Source organism: Lotus japonicus, chromosome 4, assembly GCF_012489685.1.
Source record: "Lotus japonicus ecotype B-129 chromosome 4, LjGifu_v1.2".
In the NCBI taxonomy this organism is placed as follows: Eukaryota; Viridiplantae; Streptophyta; class Magnoliopsida; order Fabales; family Fabaceae; genus Lotus; species Lotus japonicus.
This window is the reverse complement of record NC_080044.1, coordinates 80245138-80262393: the sequence shown is the minus strand read 5'-3', so window position 1 is coordinate 80262393 and position 17256 is coordinate 80245138. Positions and strand designations below refer to the sequence as shown.

General features: G+C 34.5%; 1 protein-coding gene across 1 annotated transcript; it reads left to right on the top strand.

Moving 5' to 3' along the window:
* Window positions 1-8428: 8428 nt before the first annotated feature.
* On the top strand, window positions 8429-16785 carry LOC130710443 (puromycin-sensitive aminopeptidase). The gene is made up of 32 exons (XM_057559723.1): window positions 8429-8651; window positions 8935-8997; window positions 9097-9141; window positions 9289-9429; window positions 9530-9605; window positions 9722-9798; window positions 10096-10209; window positions 10332-10406; window positions 10500-10607; window positions 10693-10905; window positions 11028-11089; window positions 11244-11271; window positions 11355-11441; window positions 11562-11587; window positions 11855-11918; window positions 12011-12091; window positions 12239-12286; window positions 12384-12402; window positions 12569-12573; window positions 12678-12689; window positions 12774-12830; window positions 12953-13062; window positions 13136-13216; window positions 13335-13518; window positions 14602-14750; window positions 14837-14975; window positions 15098-15244; window positions 15350-15431; window positions 15516-15691; window positions 15871-16098; window positions 16203-16274; window positions 16485-16785. Exons 1-32 carry the CDS (start codon window positions 8574-8576, stop codon window positions 16563-16565), a joined length of 2928 nt encoding a protein of 975 aa, XP_057415706.1. The 5' UTR covers window positions 8429-8573; the 3' UTR covers window positions 16566-16785.
* The last annotated feature ends 471 nt before the right edge of the window (window positions 16786-17256 follow it).

Here is a 17256-nt window from a genome sequence, read left to right as displayed (position 1 = left end):
CAACTATCCCAGATTTGGAGCGAATCATAGCCAATGATGAAATCACAAAATTAAAGGATACGATCGGCGACGACGCCATCAACAGTGATGGTGGCTGCCAAGTTTACCAGTTCAGCGGCGTCGGCATCCAAAAGTCAAATGCCCCGAATCGCAAGTCATCAAGTCTCCAGCTGTGACGATCGGTGGTTGCCGAGAATGTTCTATTAGGTTCTAGGTAAAAAAATTCACCTAAACGAAGGGCTAAAAATGATATTTTAAATTTCTTTGAGGCACATTAATAATTATCATTAGTTTTGAGTCATAATTGAAACACCAAATAACAATTACATGTGCAACATAGTAAGTGGTCCACGTCATTCCGGTATGATACCCAAAAAAAATTCCCGTACCATAGTAAGTGCCTAATGTTTATACATCCATTATCACAAAGCAATGCTAAGTGCAAACTATTAAATGAATAATTAGTCCATATTTACATACTCGATTTGTTTCCACTGTAATTTTGTACTGTTTATGTAAAGTTTCACTTAACATATAAGGTTTTTTAAAAATTATGTGTGAAGACTGAAGAACATGTGCCCCCATGTGAGACCGGATACGGATTTACGGCCCGGATCCGTTAGCACGAACAAAAGGTTTGTCCAATGAATGGCTCGGATTGAGACACATTCTACTACTATAAGTCAGTGAATGGGAGAGGATCATAAAGAGACAAAAATTGTTTGAATTTTTCAAGTCGAGTCGAGTCCAAATCAGTAGTAACCATCAAACACAATGCATCATTAATGGGCCCAACACCTTCAAATAATAGTGTTTCCTAAACAAACCGTGTCGGTTTACTATAAAATAGTAGCTAGATTTAGTTTAATTTTAAAAGATGTCTTAACTCTTAACCTTCATTTGGTTTCATATTTCTGGAAAATAAATTACTTATACAATAAACTGAATAAAGTAGGCTGGAAATTACTCAAACATACATGTATATCTTTTCTTTAAAAATAATTTTAAGTAATAGTCACATTTTTACTTGTTCAAAATCAAGAGAATTGTCTCATGATCACTGACCGTCTATCAATCGGCATGAGATTCAGTAAGAAACTAACAAATATGGTTTTCTCATTATAAAGGTGTTCACTATTAACAACGGTAATTTTGATGGATGATGATCGAATTCTTAATTTTATAATTAAAGAAGGAGACAAACAACTTGTGGTTAACAAAATAAGATTTTTGAATTCAAAAGTTATGCAAATGATAGGTAAAACAATAAAGAAAATTTTCACCGCTTGTCTGCTATTAATGTTCCATAACTTAAAATACGTGACCACAAGAATAATGTTTCATTCACACCTCTCTTTGAGGTGGGGAGAGGTGGAATGAGGAGAGAGATAGAAAGAAAAGAAAAAGTACGAGAGAGAAAGTATGAGATATGATAGATGATAAGAAGAGAGAGATAGAAATAAAAAGAGGTGGAAATGAAGTGTTTAAAAAATGATATGTGTATATATCATTATTGGTGACCACAACAATCATATGTTTTAGCCACATTTTTCTTTCAAGTGGTCCTTTAAAAGATGATAGTCAACATCCTAAGTTGGATCAATCTCTCAAGAACTACAGGATCTTCTATATATATATTGGCCCCACGAGGAGTATTGTCATTGTAGCATATTTAATTTTGCATCGAAATCTTTCATAACCAACTAACCATGAGCTATAACTTTGTTATAGTGTATAACTTTGTTATAGTGTTTGCCAAAATCATGGTTTTTACTTTTACACTGTGTTTGTTTGTAGAGAGATAGAGAAGAGATGGAGGGAGAGAGATAGAGGGAGGAAGGAGGTGTCATGTGTGTTTGGTTGTTGGAGAGAGGAGGGAAGAGAAAGTTTAATTGGTGGGTCCCACGCCTTTATTTGGTCTCTTCAATTTAAAGAGAGGAAATGAACAGTAAAGGGAGAACATGGGCCAGTTTTTATATTTTTTTTTCAATTCCGTCATGTTTAGCGGCGGTTTTAAACCGCCACTTTATTTTTTTTGCATTTTCTTTACATTTTTGTGGCGGTTTAGAACCGCCACAATATGCTTTTTGACTTTTCTGTTTTTAAAAATGTTTTTTTATTCAAAAGTTAATTTTTCTCTCTCTTCCACCTCATTATTCTTCATCTCTCTCTTCTTTATCTCTACCATACCAAACAACCTCTAAATCCACTCTATTTCTCATCTATTTCTCTCTACTCAACTTCTCCTTTCTCTACTCTCTCTTCCCTATCTCCATCTTCGCTACCAAATAAAGCATTAGAATGTTAACTTTTTTTGGTCGATTTTTAGAATATTATTAACTCAACCAAACAGGCCCGGCCCCTCCCCACGTGTCTTTTTCTTCTCCCATTTTTTTTCTTCTTATATTTATGAGATGATTAACATGCATGCCAAGTATTTATTCCACACAGGAAAAAGGTCAAAAAGTACTTCCACCATTAATCTCGTGATGTGAGATTTTTGGCAATATACAACCAATTTTACAATGCCATGAATTTCAACTTTCTAAACATGCAATATAATGAAATGAAGTTACTTTTTTGAATTTTTTTTTCCCAAAATATAAGTCACTTTACAATATTTATGCAACATTAATATTTTTTCTCCATGTTTACCCTTATAGCATTTAAAGAACTTTCATACTTTCCAATATTTTTCTTTAGTTTCAAGACCACTTTCATTTATATCTACTCCAAAAAACTTTCAAACTTTATTTTTTATTGGTAAAATGAGGTTTTCAAGATAGTGAAACATTAATATGGAGATAGAAGTATATGAAATTAATTGAATTAATATACTTTTAAATGAGGGTAATTTAGGAAAAAGATATAAATTTATTGTTACTAACTAATTCTAACCACTTTTCTTAATCCTAGAGAATTAGGTAAAAGTGACTTATAATAGGGGACGGAGGGAGTATAAAAGAAACCATTTGTTGAGTATATATTTCAATGATTCATCATCCCATATATGTGATTTTGATTTCAAGACCTTGTCAATATAAAAACTAAACCAAAAAGATGAGATTTTTGTTATTAAAAATTTGAAATCAAACTCGCTAATAATTATAATTAAATAGAGCCAACTAGTATAGTAAAGTAAAGATTTAAGAAATAAAGAAAGTAGGCATACGACCTAGTTGATGGTAACACAATTGATAGATTTGTAGGACAGGGTATTTGGTTATAGGTGTTGGGTGGCTCGACGGTTCGTGACCAGAACACAACTGTCAAGTGTTGGATTTTCGGGTGCATGAGTGGCTCAGCACACACTCGTTTATGGTCACTATTATTGTTACTATTAGAAAGTTCCTAAAGAATTTAGTACTCATTACTAAAATATTGATGCCCATAAGCATAAACTATTTGGCAACAATAGCGCGTTTGACATACTAGTTGAATGCTTTTTTTAGGGTGTCACTTGTTTGGGAAATATTGTATTGTTTTTTTATTTCAATAATTGTTTTTACAGTATTTAAATTTGTGCTCACATTTTTATGGTAGTTTGATTTGTATCACTAAATTAATATATTGTTACTTTTTTTTGAAATAATTAATATATTGTTACTTAGTTGAGTGTGATTGAATCATTGAACGAGTTTCCATTTTGATACATATAGAAATTTTTTGAAGTGGGTATTGAGGTTCCTTTGTGTTAATATATGTTAACTAGATGTCCCATGTAGCCCAAATATATACTACCAATTTAGCTATATATTCAATTTGGTATTCAGTCTTAAATTATGGAGTATATTTTTAATATTATAGTTGAACATATGTTTAATAAAGTATAATTTTTTTACGGGAATAAAGTATAAATCAATTCCTCAATATTTTGAAGGGTCATATCTAGCTATCAATATATGCTTAGCTTGTCTTTTGTTGAAGAGAATCGTGATTCTAAATATCACTTTGTTTGGAAAAAGTCATTAAGATCGTGTGTAAGTTTTGAACAACATTTATTTCTTTCACACCATGCATGATAAACGTTGAAGGAATAATAAATGTAAGTTTATACACATGCTAGCTTTAGTTAAAAAAAAATCAATTAAGCACCCTATCATCTATGAACTCCAAAAATCGTTGCACACCTAATCAGAACAAATGGCAATTAATTAATACCAGGAGCCATTTCAAAAAATAAATAAATAATACCAGGAGTAATACGCAATGAGAGGATTTTTTTTTTAAATGTTTGAAATAGATACTCAAAAGGTTATAAAACAACAATTACATTATGTGAGAATAAATATAAAGAAGCATTACACAATGCAACTACATAAGAAAATAAAAAAAACAACCAAGCTCACTCAAATAAACAAGCCGATACACCCAGTTAATATGTGATGCAAAAACCCTAATGGTCATACAAAATCCCTAAGAATAACGGATAGCCAATCGACTTCTAAGTTCTAAGCGACTTTTATCTTCTTTTTTAAGTGGCACTTCCAATTTAACAACACATTTGACTTTGTCGGCGTTGCAAATAGTGTATCTATCGAGTAGCTCAAATTAATTGCTTCAACAGCACCACGTGAGGTCAATCAAGTAGATTTGAAAACTTGCGGAGAAAAGAAAGACTTATGAAGATTTGAAATCAACGAGCAACAAAGCTGAGAAGGGAGAAAGAGACAATCAATGTGAGATTGGAAGCAACAACAGTGACAACGGTGGCAGTAGCGAGTCTAGCAACAGAGATGGTTATAGGAGGAGTGGAGGGGGCAGATCTAATGCACAATTTTGAAGAGGAGGATTCGTAGTGGCAGGATCTTGCAAGGACAGAAGGGGCTACGGTGGAGGAGATGGTGGTCATGGTAGTGGTGGGTGCTGGTGGCCTCGCTAGATGATGATGTAGCGCAATGGCTGGTGTTGGTGGCAGCATGAGGCGTGGTGGAAGTAGGGGAAAACACACATATGAGAAGAAAGCAAAACTCACTTATTCGGGTAACAAATCCACCAAAAATGAAAGAGAACCACATATTATATTGCGGGAGAAAACATCAACCAAGCAGAAGAGAGGGTCCCTAAAGGAGAAGGAGAAACCCCCAATGGAGGGAAATTTTCTTAGTTTTGTTGTTTCTCATAATGTTGTTTTTGGTCAAGAGTAATATTGAACTTTTTTTTTTTCTTGGCTCTATCCTTCTTTTTTCGTGTGGTCAAATTCTGGTTCTATTCATTGGGATTGAAATTGATCCGTTCCTTAATTTAACATTCCACGCAAACACGTTTGGGCCCAATATCTATAGCTCACGTCTTTTTTTTTTGTCAAAATAAATCACGTTTTAAAATAGCTCACGTTTAAAACCAACACAAATGGCTCACGTTCTTTTTTTTTTTCTTTTCATTGCTGCATAAGCCTCAGCCAAAAAAAGGAATTGGGGTCATATATTTTTTGGTGAATAATTGGGGTCAAACAATGTAAACATAAATAAAAATATTTTAATTATTATATACTATAAATCAATTTTATATGAGGAGAGCTCCATTTACTCCAGGAGTAAGATAAAAAAACTTACTCCAAATCTTAGCCCTTGATTTTATTAAAAAATAAAGGTTGAGATTAAAACATAAATTCCTCACGTGATCTCCTCTGTCAAGATTTCTCATTCTTCATTTTGTGAAAACCTAGAGGAAACACCACCTCATGTTCTTCATCCTCAATCTGAAAACTGCAAACGTAAAAACTCATTTTCTTCTGGTATATATTCGTCATATATATTCTTAATTAATCCCGCCTCATGTTTCTCTTGTACTCATGAATCAAGATTACAATCCTATTATTGGTCACAAGTTTAAGCTCATATGAATCCAATTCTATAATTGGTCAAAATTTTAAGCTTCTTTGGATCCAATCCTATTACTTTTGTGTCAGAAACATTGTGAATTCAACTTTGAATCCAATTCAACCTTGTCGTACATTTATCCATTAATTGTGGAATTCTTGTGTCATTGCCGTGGAGGTTACTCCCGTCCCTGAAAGTTGCTCCTAGAAGTGTCGTTGCCATTGCTCCAGAATTCAGATTAGGGAGAATTTAGAATTTAACGAAAAGAAGGTGTTGATAATTAGGATTAAGAACAGGGGTGGTGTTTCCTCTAGGTTTTCACAAAAAAGAAGAAGGAGAAATCTAAGCAGAGGAGATCACGTGAGAGGTATATAAGTTTTAATCTCAACCTTTATTTTTTAATAAAATCAAGGGCCAAGATTTGGAGTAAGTTTTTTATCTTACTCCTGGAGTAATTGGAGCCCTCCTCATTTTATATATACATCCAATTATGTTTCACTATTAGAAGTGTATATTGCTAGTGTATAGTATAGTATACTAACTAAATCTATTTTTTTTTGAAATTAAATCTAAATTATAAATTGTTATAATTGATTTTATTAGGAATTATAAAAGATAAAACGTTTTTATATTTTGAAAGGTTATAAAAGAAAATGTTGATAATGAAGATATTTCGTTATTTTTTTAAGTAATGTAAAAAAAATAACACAATTTACAAAAAAAATATAGTTTAAAAGTAATTTACAAACATGGGTTTGTTGGCGTCAGATTCAATCCGTCACAAAATACTTGATTTGGTACGGAACTGGTGACGGAATATTAGAGAGGATATTTCCGTCACAGATTAAACAATGGATGTTTTTTTTGAAATAACAACAATGGATGTTGGAGTTTGCGACAGAAAATTTCCATCTCAATCCGTCTCCAAACTCACTACAAGGAAATTGTGACGGATACATAATCAATCGCAAAAACGCTGACAAGGATTTGTGACAAACTTACATTTCTCGCAAAAAGTCGTTAAGGACATACTTTTACAGTGACAAGGATTTTGTGACGGAGATCATATCCGTCGCAAAGTGTCTAACAAGACATTTGTGACGGATTTTACATCCGTCGCAAAGTGTCGGACAAGGATTTTGTGACGAATTTGTTATCTGTCGTAAATATTAGCGAGGGATAGATTTCACGTTGCAAAAACGCTGACAAGGATATTGTGACGAATTTGTTATCCGTCGCAATATTTAGCGACGGATATACTTTCCGTCACAAATGCACTGAAGGATTTTGGGTAAATGGTTTGTATACGAAAATTAAATAGTCGTGTAGCTCTAACCACTTGAGCTATAATTCGGGGGTGTGTCAATAATTATATACGAAAATTAAGTCACACAATTCTATTTTACTTTATTATGTGTTTAAATTTATTTATAATGTATGTGTGATTTATTTACATAATATGTGTGTAGCTATTAAAATCAAATAATTTTTGTTAATACGAATTCACAATTAATTTTTTTTTATATCAACGTCCAATTACATTTTTACATGAAACATTATAGATTTTCTCAAATTTAGTTTGATTTTATGGGTTGAGGAGGGTAAGGTCCAATGATCGATCTCTAGAGGGTGCAATTTATATTTTCAATGTATATACATAGATTAGTAAGCAAATTTTATCATGTTATAATATGATAATTTAAGCTTATCTAATAAAAATATGATAATTTGGATAAATTAATTATATTCGTGTGCGAATAAGCTAACATCGTTTGGTTTGCGTTGCCAAGTTCCTTTTCAACAACAATCTTTGCCCCTACTGAGTTGAACCCGCTTTTAGTTTAGGACCTTCGTTGTCGATTTAGTGTAATGTCTTTTTTTTGGGTTAAGCATCATATTGGTCCTTGTCTTTGTGTCGCCGTCTGATCTAGGTCACTTGGAGGAAAAATTATTGAAAAATATCATCTTCTTTGTAAATCGTTTGGAGCAAATCCTCGCCGGAGCTGATTCGGCATGCTGACTGGATTTTTTTAAATCCACGTAAGCCTCACTGACACAGTCAGCATGCCATATCATCACTCGCCGGAGTCCCGGACTCTAGCGAGAACCTTCTACAAACGATTTATAAATAAGATGATCTTTTTCAATAATTTTTTCGACGAGGGACCTAGATCAGACGGCGACACAAAGACATGACCAATATAATGCTTAACCTTTTTTTTTCTCGATCGGAATATAGTCTAATGTCTTTTAATTCTTAAACAATCCGATTTTTTAGTTTTTTTATAAAAAAAACTGATCTACAACAAACTCAATTAAATAAACCATTTTCCTTATCTTTAACTTTATTATTTAGTATTATTTTCCATAAATCTTTATTATTTATCACCATTTTACACATAATCTTTGAAAAGAAAAAAACAGAGATCCTAGGTTCTATAAATTCTGGTTTCATCTTGTCTCTTTCTCCGTTCACTGCACCTCATTGCGGAACAAGGTGAAGCTCAAACATTTCAATTTCCCATTTTTTTTTTATAATTTCAATCGCAAATGATCTTATTGCTTCAAATATATTTAATCCTTTTTCATATATATTGTTTGTGCGAATTTTCACAACCATAATCCGAAATTGCCACCCTTATCCATTTATCTGAATGTGAATTCCGAGAAATTGACTGATCTAGGTTTTAAGGTTTCTTTGTGAGTTCTCTTTTGTTTCTGTGGAAATCGATCAATTAGGGTTTCGGGATAATGGCACGGTTGGTTCTGCCATCGAAGACTCTCGCTTTTTCCAGGAAGAGTTTACTGGGTTTGATCTCCCCTGCTCCTGTGATTACCTTTACTTTCTGTTTTCTCATTCCATGTTTAATGGGTCGTTTCGAAATTGCTAAAAACTTGAAAAAAATTGAAACTTTCTCTGAAATACCGTTTTTTTTTTATACCTGTCACCTTGTTCAGTTACCACACTTGTTGGGTCTTGCTATGTATGCTTTTTTCTATTTCCTTAGAAAAATCAGTTTAGAAGAACAGGTTGAATGTAGACCCCACACAGCACTTTGTGAATTGCTTGCACAACTATGGACTGTGATGATTGTTATCTTCATATTTGCAGCTTAACTATTTTCAGCATACAGCAAAAAGTAGCATCAGAGTTAGGCATTTCCTTGCTTCAGAGGTTTCTTTTTGATACATCATTGTTTTAAAAATAGCTTTTTGATTTAATGTTGTCTGATACTCTGATGACTGTACTGAACTGTTGATATGGCATTTACAGGTCATTTTGCAAAAGAAGTGTTGCTCTTGTTATTCTCCTCAGCCAGTAAGTTATTATACTTTTTGTTGGAACTTTGATCTTTATTGTTTGTCTAGTTGCTTGTTTTAATAAGATATTATACTTTTCTGTATGTCTGCATACTCATTGCATGATTGCTTAAATGATCCTGTATGTTCTTATGTTCTGCACCAGAGGCTCAAGCAATTGAGTAGGAGGCTAATTTGTTCAGTTGCCACAGAGGATTTAGCTAAGCAAGTTGAAGAACCGAAAATGGGGACACCAAGAGAAATATTCTTAAAGGATTATAAAATGCCTGATTACTACTTTGAAAGTGTAAGTTTGCAGGAATTTATACATTATGTTTCATTCACATTGTTGCTTATTTGAAACTGTTATCATTTCTTACTTCTTGCCTTGCACGGAACTATTGCAGGTGAATCTGGAATTTTCCTTGGGAGAGGAGAGCACTAAAGTTAGTTCCAAAATTGCTGTGTTTCCTCGCGTTGAAGGTAGACTATTGTGGTTCATTTTTTGATCTTGTAACTCGTTGGTCTGGCAGAAAAATATGCAGCATCAATATCTAAGCATTTTCTTATACGTATTATTGCTCTATGTTGCGAGACAGGTTCTTCTCCCCCGCTAGTTTTAGATGGACAAGACTTATCTTTAGTTTCAATTCAGATTAATGGAAAGGCTTTAAAGGTATATATACTTTTTTTTTGAGTTGCATACTACCCACTTTGTAGAGCACTTTGTGAACAAAATCATTGGTGGAATTTCTTTGCCATATTGCTAGCTTAACAAGCAACGTTTTCATTTTCAGACAACTTATTTTAGTGTGCTGTCTAGTGTTCACTACTATTGTGATATTTGTGCTTCCTACTTTAATCCTTAGATGTTGTTTACGTTTAGATTTTAGAAACACTTGATGTCGGGAGCAACATGGTTGGAGTGTTGTGTATCATTATTTTAACCACATTTTTATGTGTTCACCTGTAGGAGGAAGACTATCATTTGGATGCACGCCATCTAACAATCCGTTCACCTCCAAGTGGTAAATATGATCTTGAAATTGTTACAGAGATTTACCCACAAAAAAACACATCATTAGAGGTAAATGAGATTTTTACTTGTTTAGTCTGTTTCTTCCTTGTATACATCACCTTTTCTTTTCCTCTGCTCATTTCAGACTTTGCGGGGTAGTTTGTGCTTACTATGAATTTGGTATCTTGTAGGGACTTTACAAGTCGTCTGGGAATTTCTGTACTCAATGTGAGGCTGAAGGCTTCCGTAAAGTTACATTTTATCAGGTTGGCATCTTAAAGCCGTTATTATGCTGATTTGATCTTTATTTGCATAAAATAAATTATCACATCAAATTAATGGATCCTATCATCCAACAGGATCGGCCTGATATAATGGCTAAGTATACAGTTCGCATCGAGGCAGATAAATCACTGTATCCGGTGTTATTGTCTAATGGAAACCTGCTTGAACAAGGTGACTTAGAGGTAATCTTTACTTCAAATGCATTCTAATGAGGACTATCTAGTGGCTACTACTCTATTCATGGCCTTCTTTTGTGCTTCTCTGCAGGATGGCAAGCATTATTCTGTTTGGGAGGACCCCTTCAAGAAACCTTGTTATTTGTTTGCCTTGGTTGCTGGGCAATTGCAGAGCAGAGATGACACTTTCACTACCCGTTCCGGACGGAAAGTGTCCCTTAGGATCTGGACACCTGCAGATGACGTACCTAAGACTGCACATGCTATGTATTCTCTGAAAGCAGCTATGAAGTGGGATGAAGATGTCTGTCTTTACTTACTCTTTAATTTGTTGATCTGACGAGTTATTTTGATTGAAAGTTGAAAATATATTTTGTTCTGGATTCTGAAGCATTTTGCTTTTCCTGTTATATGCTTTGCATTCAGGTTTTTGGGCTTGAATATGACCTGGATCTCTTCAATGTTGTTGCTGTCCCAGATTTTAACATGTAATTTCTATCTTCCTATATTTATTTTTTCTGTCAAATTTCATTCACGTCATCACGTGACACTACCTATATTGTGCCTTTGTGTATTATGAGAGTCTGTGAAAGTAGCAGAGTACAGAAAGTAATATTGTGCACTTGTTTTTGTAATGGTCAGGGGAGCTATGGAAAATAAGAGCTTGAACGTACGTCTCCTTCTTGTCAGCTTGTCTTGGTTGGTTATATGTATTCACTTTTAACATTTATGATTTCCTTCACTTGTATGCAGATTTTCAATTCCAAGCTTGTATTGGCTTCTCCAGAAACTGCTACTGATGCAGATTATGCTGCAATATTGGGAGTTATTGGCCATGAGGTTTGTAACTGTTAGATATCATGTATTTGCATTGCTGGAGAGTAATAAACATTTCTTCAATTAATTTTTTTTTTTGGTTTTGTTAATTGTGACTGAAGTTCATTGCTTTCTATTATGCAGTATTTCCACAACTGGACTGGCAACAGGTGGTGTTTCGTATGGACTTGTTATCTTTTCAAACTTAGGATTTTATATGCTCTTATTTCCATTTTATATGTTCTAATACTTTTTCCTACTCAGTTTTATTTTAGATTTCTATTTGAAATTGGAAATATCATAATGAGTCTTCACATGAAGACAACTGGCATTTGTCCACAAGATTTTGCAGTGCATTTGTTATTTGTATGTTTATATCATTCCATCGTGGGTATGTTAAAACTCCAATTGAAGATTTCATTTAATAATAATATCAGAGTGACATGCCGTGACTGGTTCCAGCTTAGCCTGAAGGAAGGTCTCACTGTTTTTCGTGATCAGGCATGGCCTCTTGACCTCAGTTACAATGTTTCAATTGAGACATCAACAATAATTTTCTTCCATCAAGTTAACTCTATGTCAATTATTGGCAGGAATTTTCAGCTGACTTGGGAAGTCGCACTGTAAAGCGGATTGCTGATGTTTCAAAACTTCGAAATTACCAGTTTCCACAGGTTACTTATCTTTGCCTTTTTTTTCCACCTTTGATTACAAAATTCTGCAGTGATGGTTTCTATGTTCTGATGTTTTTTATTGTAACGAGTCCGTTTAGTATAATTTGTCATGACTAACACCATGTCACACATATTCTGATTTTCCAGGATGCAGGTCCCATGGCCCATCCAGTGCGACCACACTCTTACATCAAGGTTAGAATTTTGAAATCCTTTCCGCGTCCACTTGTCTCGACCCCTCAGTATATGTGCTTCTAAGTTGTATTTATATATTTTTTTTCCTCCTTGACAGATGGACAACTTCTACACAGGCAAGTGTCTTTGTTTTAGACTTCTGGTTGATTGAAGATCATATTTGAAACTTTTCTCTGGACTATAGAATAATTTAGTGTTCTTCTGTCACTGATTTACTTAATTTTTTGGCAACCTTCTGTGGAATACTCTCTGCTGTGGCCTATCATCAATGTCAAAATACAGTCACAGTACGTTTCAAATGTTTTTATTATAAATTTTTGCCTCATGTTTGGTTCCATTTTTTCTCATTAAGATATTGAATTGTTTATAATGATATCTTTCATTTCTGCAGGTCTATGAAAAGGTTTGACATTTACTGTTGAAATTCTCAATCCCTCCATGTCCATTTGTTCCACTTCCATTTTGTTCTTACGATCCTATATATCAGGGGGCTGAAGTTGTCAGAATGTACAAAACCTTGCTGGGAAGTCAAGGGTTTCGAAAAGTAAGAATACTTGATTATCCAATGCCTATGATATTGATAACCCTCTTACATGCAATGTGATATTGTAGCGACGTGATGCACTTAATTTAGAAATTGAATCTTACAAATCTTTTGTATATCAGGGCATGGATCTTTATTTTAAGAGACATGATGGACAAGCTGTAACATGTGAAGATTTTTTTGCTGCCATGCGGGATGCAAATGATGCAGATTTTGCAAATTTCTTACAATGGTTTATATTTTTTTATTTTTCTATTCCAGCATTTTTATGCTGATTTCGTACTTACTTATCATTTTATGTACAGGTACTCTCAAGCTGGGACTCCTGTTGTGAAAGTAAATACTTCTTATAATCCAGAAGCACATACTTTTTCTTTGAAGATCAGGTATACAAACTTACACATTTCATTTCTGCTTTTTTATTGGGTGGTTTAATGGCAGTCAAGTTTTGTTTTTGTTTTCAGCTATGTCTTTTACAACATTTTTATGATGACATTTCTGCAGTCAAAAGATACCGCCAACACCAGGGCAATCAGTTAAGGAACCCATGTTCATTCCTGTTGCAATAGGTTTGCTTGATTCATCTGGCAAGGACATTCCTCTGTCAACTATTTATCATGATGGAACTCTGCAATCTGTTTCAAGCAATGGTCAATCAGTCAGCACTACAGTCCTGAGAGTCACTAAGGTTGTTTGGAACTTTTCTTTTGATATGAACTAGTAAGACTAGTAAGTTGTATCTGTCATGCAGGTTTTTGGATCCATACACCGTAACAGGTGGATAATATATGATTGCCACTCCCACCCTTCTTTCTCTTCAAGGGAAAGGAAGTGCTATTTGGCTCTTAATTCATTGGCCGCTCCACTACAAGGCCCCTGGTTTTGATTAAAATAATCTTTTCATTGTTTGGAAAAGTGAAAATTATATCCATCATTCTTAAATGTGCCACACCTTTCTATGATATGGTGATATTTGAAATTCAGAATATCTAGTTCTGGTGTGTCCAGAACTCTTTATTCTGCCTTTTGATCATGACTAGCGACATAAAATCTTAAGAATCTGCAATTATGACCATAGTTTGCTCTGTTTCTCCTCAGGAAATGAGCCCCACCCCTAATTCTTTTAGTAAGTTGTGGTTTTCATCAGCATGATTTTTTTTTTGTGCTATGCAGTCCCCAGTCAGTTGTTGACCTACTACATTTTTAAAGTTTCTATTACTGTATTATCATTTTTTTAAAAAAATTTGTCCTTATCAGAAGGCTTAGCAAGCTAACAAAATATTTCCCAAAAGATAGTCAAATCAACCCATCACTCAGAACACGCACATCCTTCCTCCTTTAAAGTGAACAAACTCATATAGCCGGGCACCTACCCTTCATTACCAATTGTAAATTCTCATCATTTCAAATTGAAAAGTGATCTTGTATTGCACTTCCTTCCACCCATGTTTTCTGGGTCTGTCTCTGTATTTAGCAAAATAATGAATATGCTGCGAAGGTGAAAGAAATATTACAAAGTAAAACTATGAACTGTCTCATTTTACATAGTATGATCATCTGTGTCTAATTAAATGGAAAAATAAAGTAAGAAATGCTAAAACCATATTAGCATGTCCCCTCACTCCATTTCAAAGTCACTTGAAAAAAGTCCTAATATTGCTTAACATAGATCCCAATGATGGTAGGCATTTGTTGATATAGTGTAAGATGCAGATTGTTGGGATTTTCTTTCTTCAGCTGAATAACATAACTTTATTTGCATTCACTACAGATAGAAGAAGAGTTTGTGTTCAATGATATATTTGAGAAGCCTGTTCCATCATTGTTAAGGGGATACAGTGCTCCAGTTCGTCTTGAATCCGATCTCACTGACGACGACCTGTCTTTCCTACTAGCTAATGATTCTGATGAATTCAATCGGTTTGTATTCTTCAAAGTTGCATTTTGTTCTTTTCGGTTTGATAGCATTAAGGGATTTTAATTACTGGATTGTTTAAATGCTTTAGTTGGGAAGCTGGACAAATTTTGGCACGAAAGTTGATGCTCAGCTTAGTGGATGATTTGCAACATAACAAACCACTGGTTCTGAATCCCAGTTTTGTTGATGGGCTCAAACGCATACTACGTGACTCAAGTTTGGACAAAGTATGCTTAGGGACAATTTTCCCGACGATTCATTATGTCTTTTTTGTTCGTTTAGTTTTTCTGTGGGGAAGGTTGTATCATATGAGTGCATTGATTGGATTTTATGCTCTTTGATCTTCTAGGAGTTTGTGGCAAAGGCAATAACTCTACCTGGTGAGGGAGAAATAATGGACATGATGGAAGTTGCAGATCCTGACGCTGTTCATGCTGTTCGGACTTTCATCAGGAAGCAGCTTGCAAGCGAACTGAGATCGGAGTTCCTTAGCACAGTATGCCCTTTTGTCTGAAGCTGCCTGGAATTATTAAATGAAACATCTTTTAATCTTCCTGGTGTATCCCTTCTGTAATGAACATGATTTTTTACCTTTTTGCAGGTAGAAAATAATAGGAGCTCAGGAGAATATGTATTCAACCATTCAAACTTGGCCAGGCGTGCTTTGAAGAATATTGCTCTCGGTATTCTTTTTGTTTTATGTAAGATACATTTGCAGGCATGTTGGTAGCAGTTCATCTCTAATTTTTTTTCCATGTGTGTGATAGCTTATCTTGGATCCCTTGAGGGTCAAGAATTTACCAGCCTTGCACTGAATGAGTATAAAGCTGCTACAAATATGACTGAGCAGTTTGCTGCTATGGCTGCCTTAGCCCAGATCCCTGGTAAAACTCGTGATGATGTTCTTGCTGACTTTTATAGCAAGTGGCAACATGATTTCTTGGTAAATCTCCATCTCTATGACTATGTTTTTTTATATAAATCTTGTTTTTTTGCTGTTGGGCATGTTTTCTTCTTTTCTTTGACAATAAATGCATGTTATAAGCTTTAACTTCATATAATGACGGTGAAGCTAGATTAAACTTACGGTGCACTAAGTTAGTACTTGGCCTTCCTTTCCAGGTGGTGAATAAATGGTTTGCTCTTCAAGCAATGTCTGACATTCCTGGTAATGTTGAGAATGTGCGGAAACTGTTAAGCCACCCGGCATTTGACCTGCGCAATCCCAACAAAGTGTACTCTCTCATTGGAGGTTTCTGTGGGTCTCCGGTAAACTTTCATGCAAAGGACGGTTCAGGCTACACGTTTTTGGGAGAAATTGTGCTGCAACTTGACAAAATAAATCCTCAGGTCCTTTTTCATTAATCATCTTTATATTTTGAATTCTTTTCATTGACGTGTATTGTCCGGTACATGATCCCTATGTGGCATTTTTTTCTGGTTGAGTAATGTAGGTTGCCTCAAGAATGGTGTCAGCCTTCTCAAGATGGAGACGTTATGATGAAGATAGACAAAAGCTTGCAAAGGTAATTAATAGCATTTTTGGATCAGCTTATTTTTCCTTAGAATCAATTCTAGCACCCAGATGCTACTCACATAAGCTTCTCACCATCGTTGATTTTAGCGTTAGAAACAACGGTAGAACAGTTTCCAAACACGGACTTGTTATTTTCACACATTAGCATAACCTCCCTCTGGCTATCAAATTTCCTTAAAAAATTGTGATGTTTTTGCAGGCTCAGCTGGAGAAGATCATGTCTATTAATGGACTATCGGAGAATGTTTTTGAGATTGCTTCGAAAAGCTTAGCTGCATAAAAGTGTTAGCGGCTGATATGAGAAATTACCTGTCTGTCTTTTCAAACTGTTCTCATAGATTTTGGTAAAAATAATCGCTTCCATGGTCAACCCAATATGTTGTTAGTTGTTACAAGCTTTCCACCACAATCTTATGCATGGATGTCTTAACTTGGGATGGTTTCTTATTCTACATGCAATAATAAGAACATAAAATGATTGAGTGGATCATCGTTCATTATATTTTTTTGTTCATTAGTTTGGTATGTTGGTTATTTGGTCTTATACTCCTATTCGTTGTTGACCCAATAAGAAAAGGGAAAATAATCGCATGTTTTTTTTTTGTAAGCAAAAGATATATTAATAATATAGAAAGGAACATCAAAAGAGCAACCATCTGATGAAAGAGAACGACTGCTCGCCCTCGTCGAAAACAGCGGAGGGAAGAGCAACATTATGTTCATCCTTCCAAAAGAAAATACTTCGGTTATGCTGTGACAGAATGAAAATATGGTTTGGCTTCTTCAGAAAACAAGACCCTTGATTTGCTTATTTTAATTCGTTTTCCTTTTAACAAATGATGTATTAAATGCCCCATTTTATAAACACACCAAGATGGTATTGTTGTTATCCCATTATATGCTATTCTATTTCTACTACACCAGCTTTAGGGCATCAATTGCTAGCCTGACTCTTATACCTACAAGAGAAA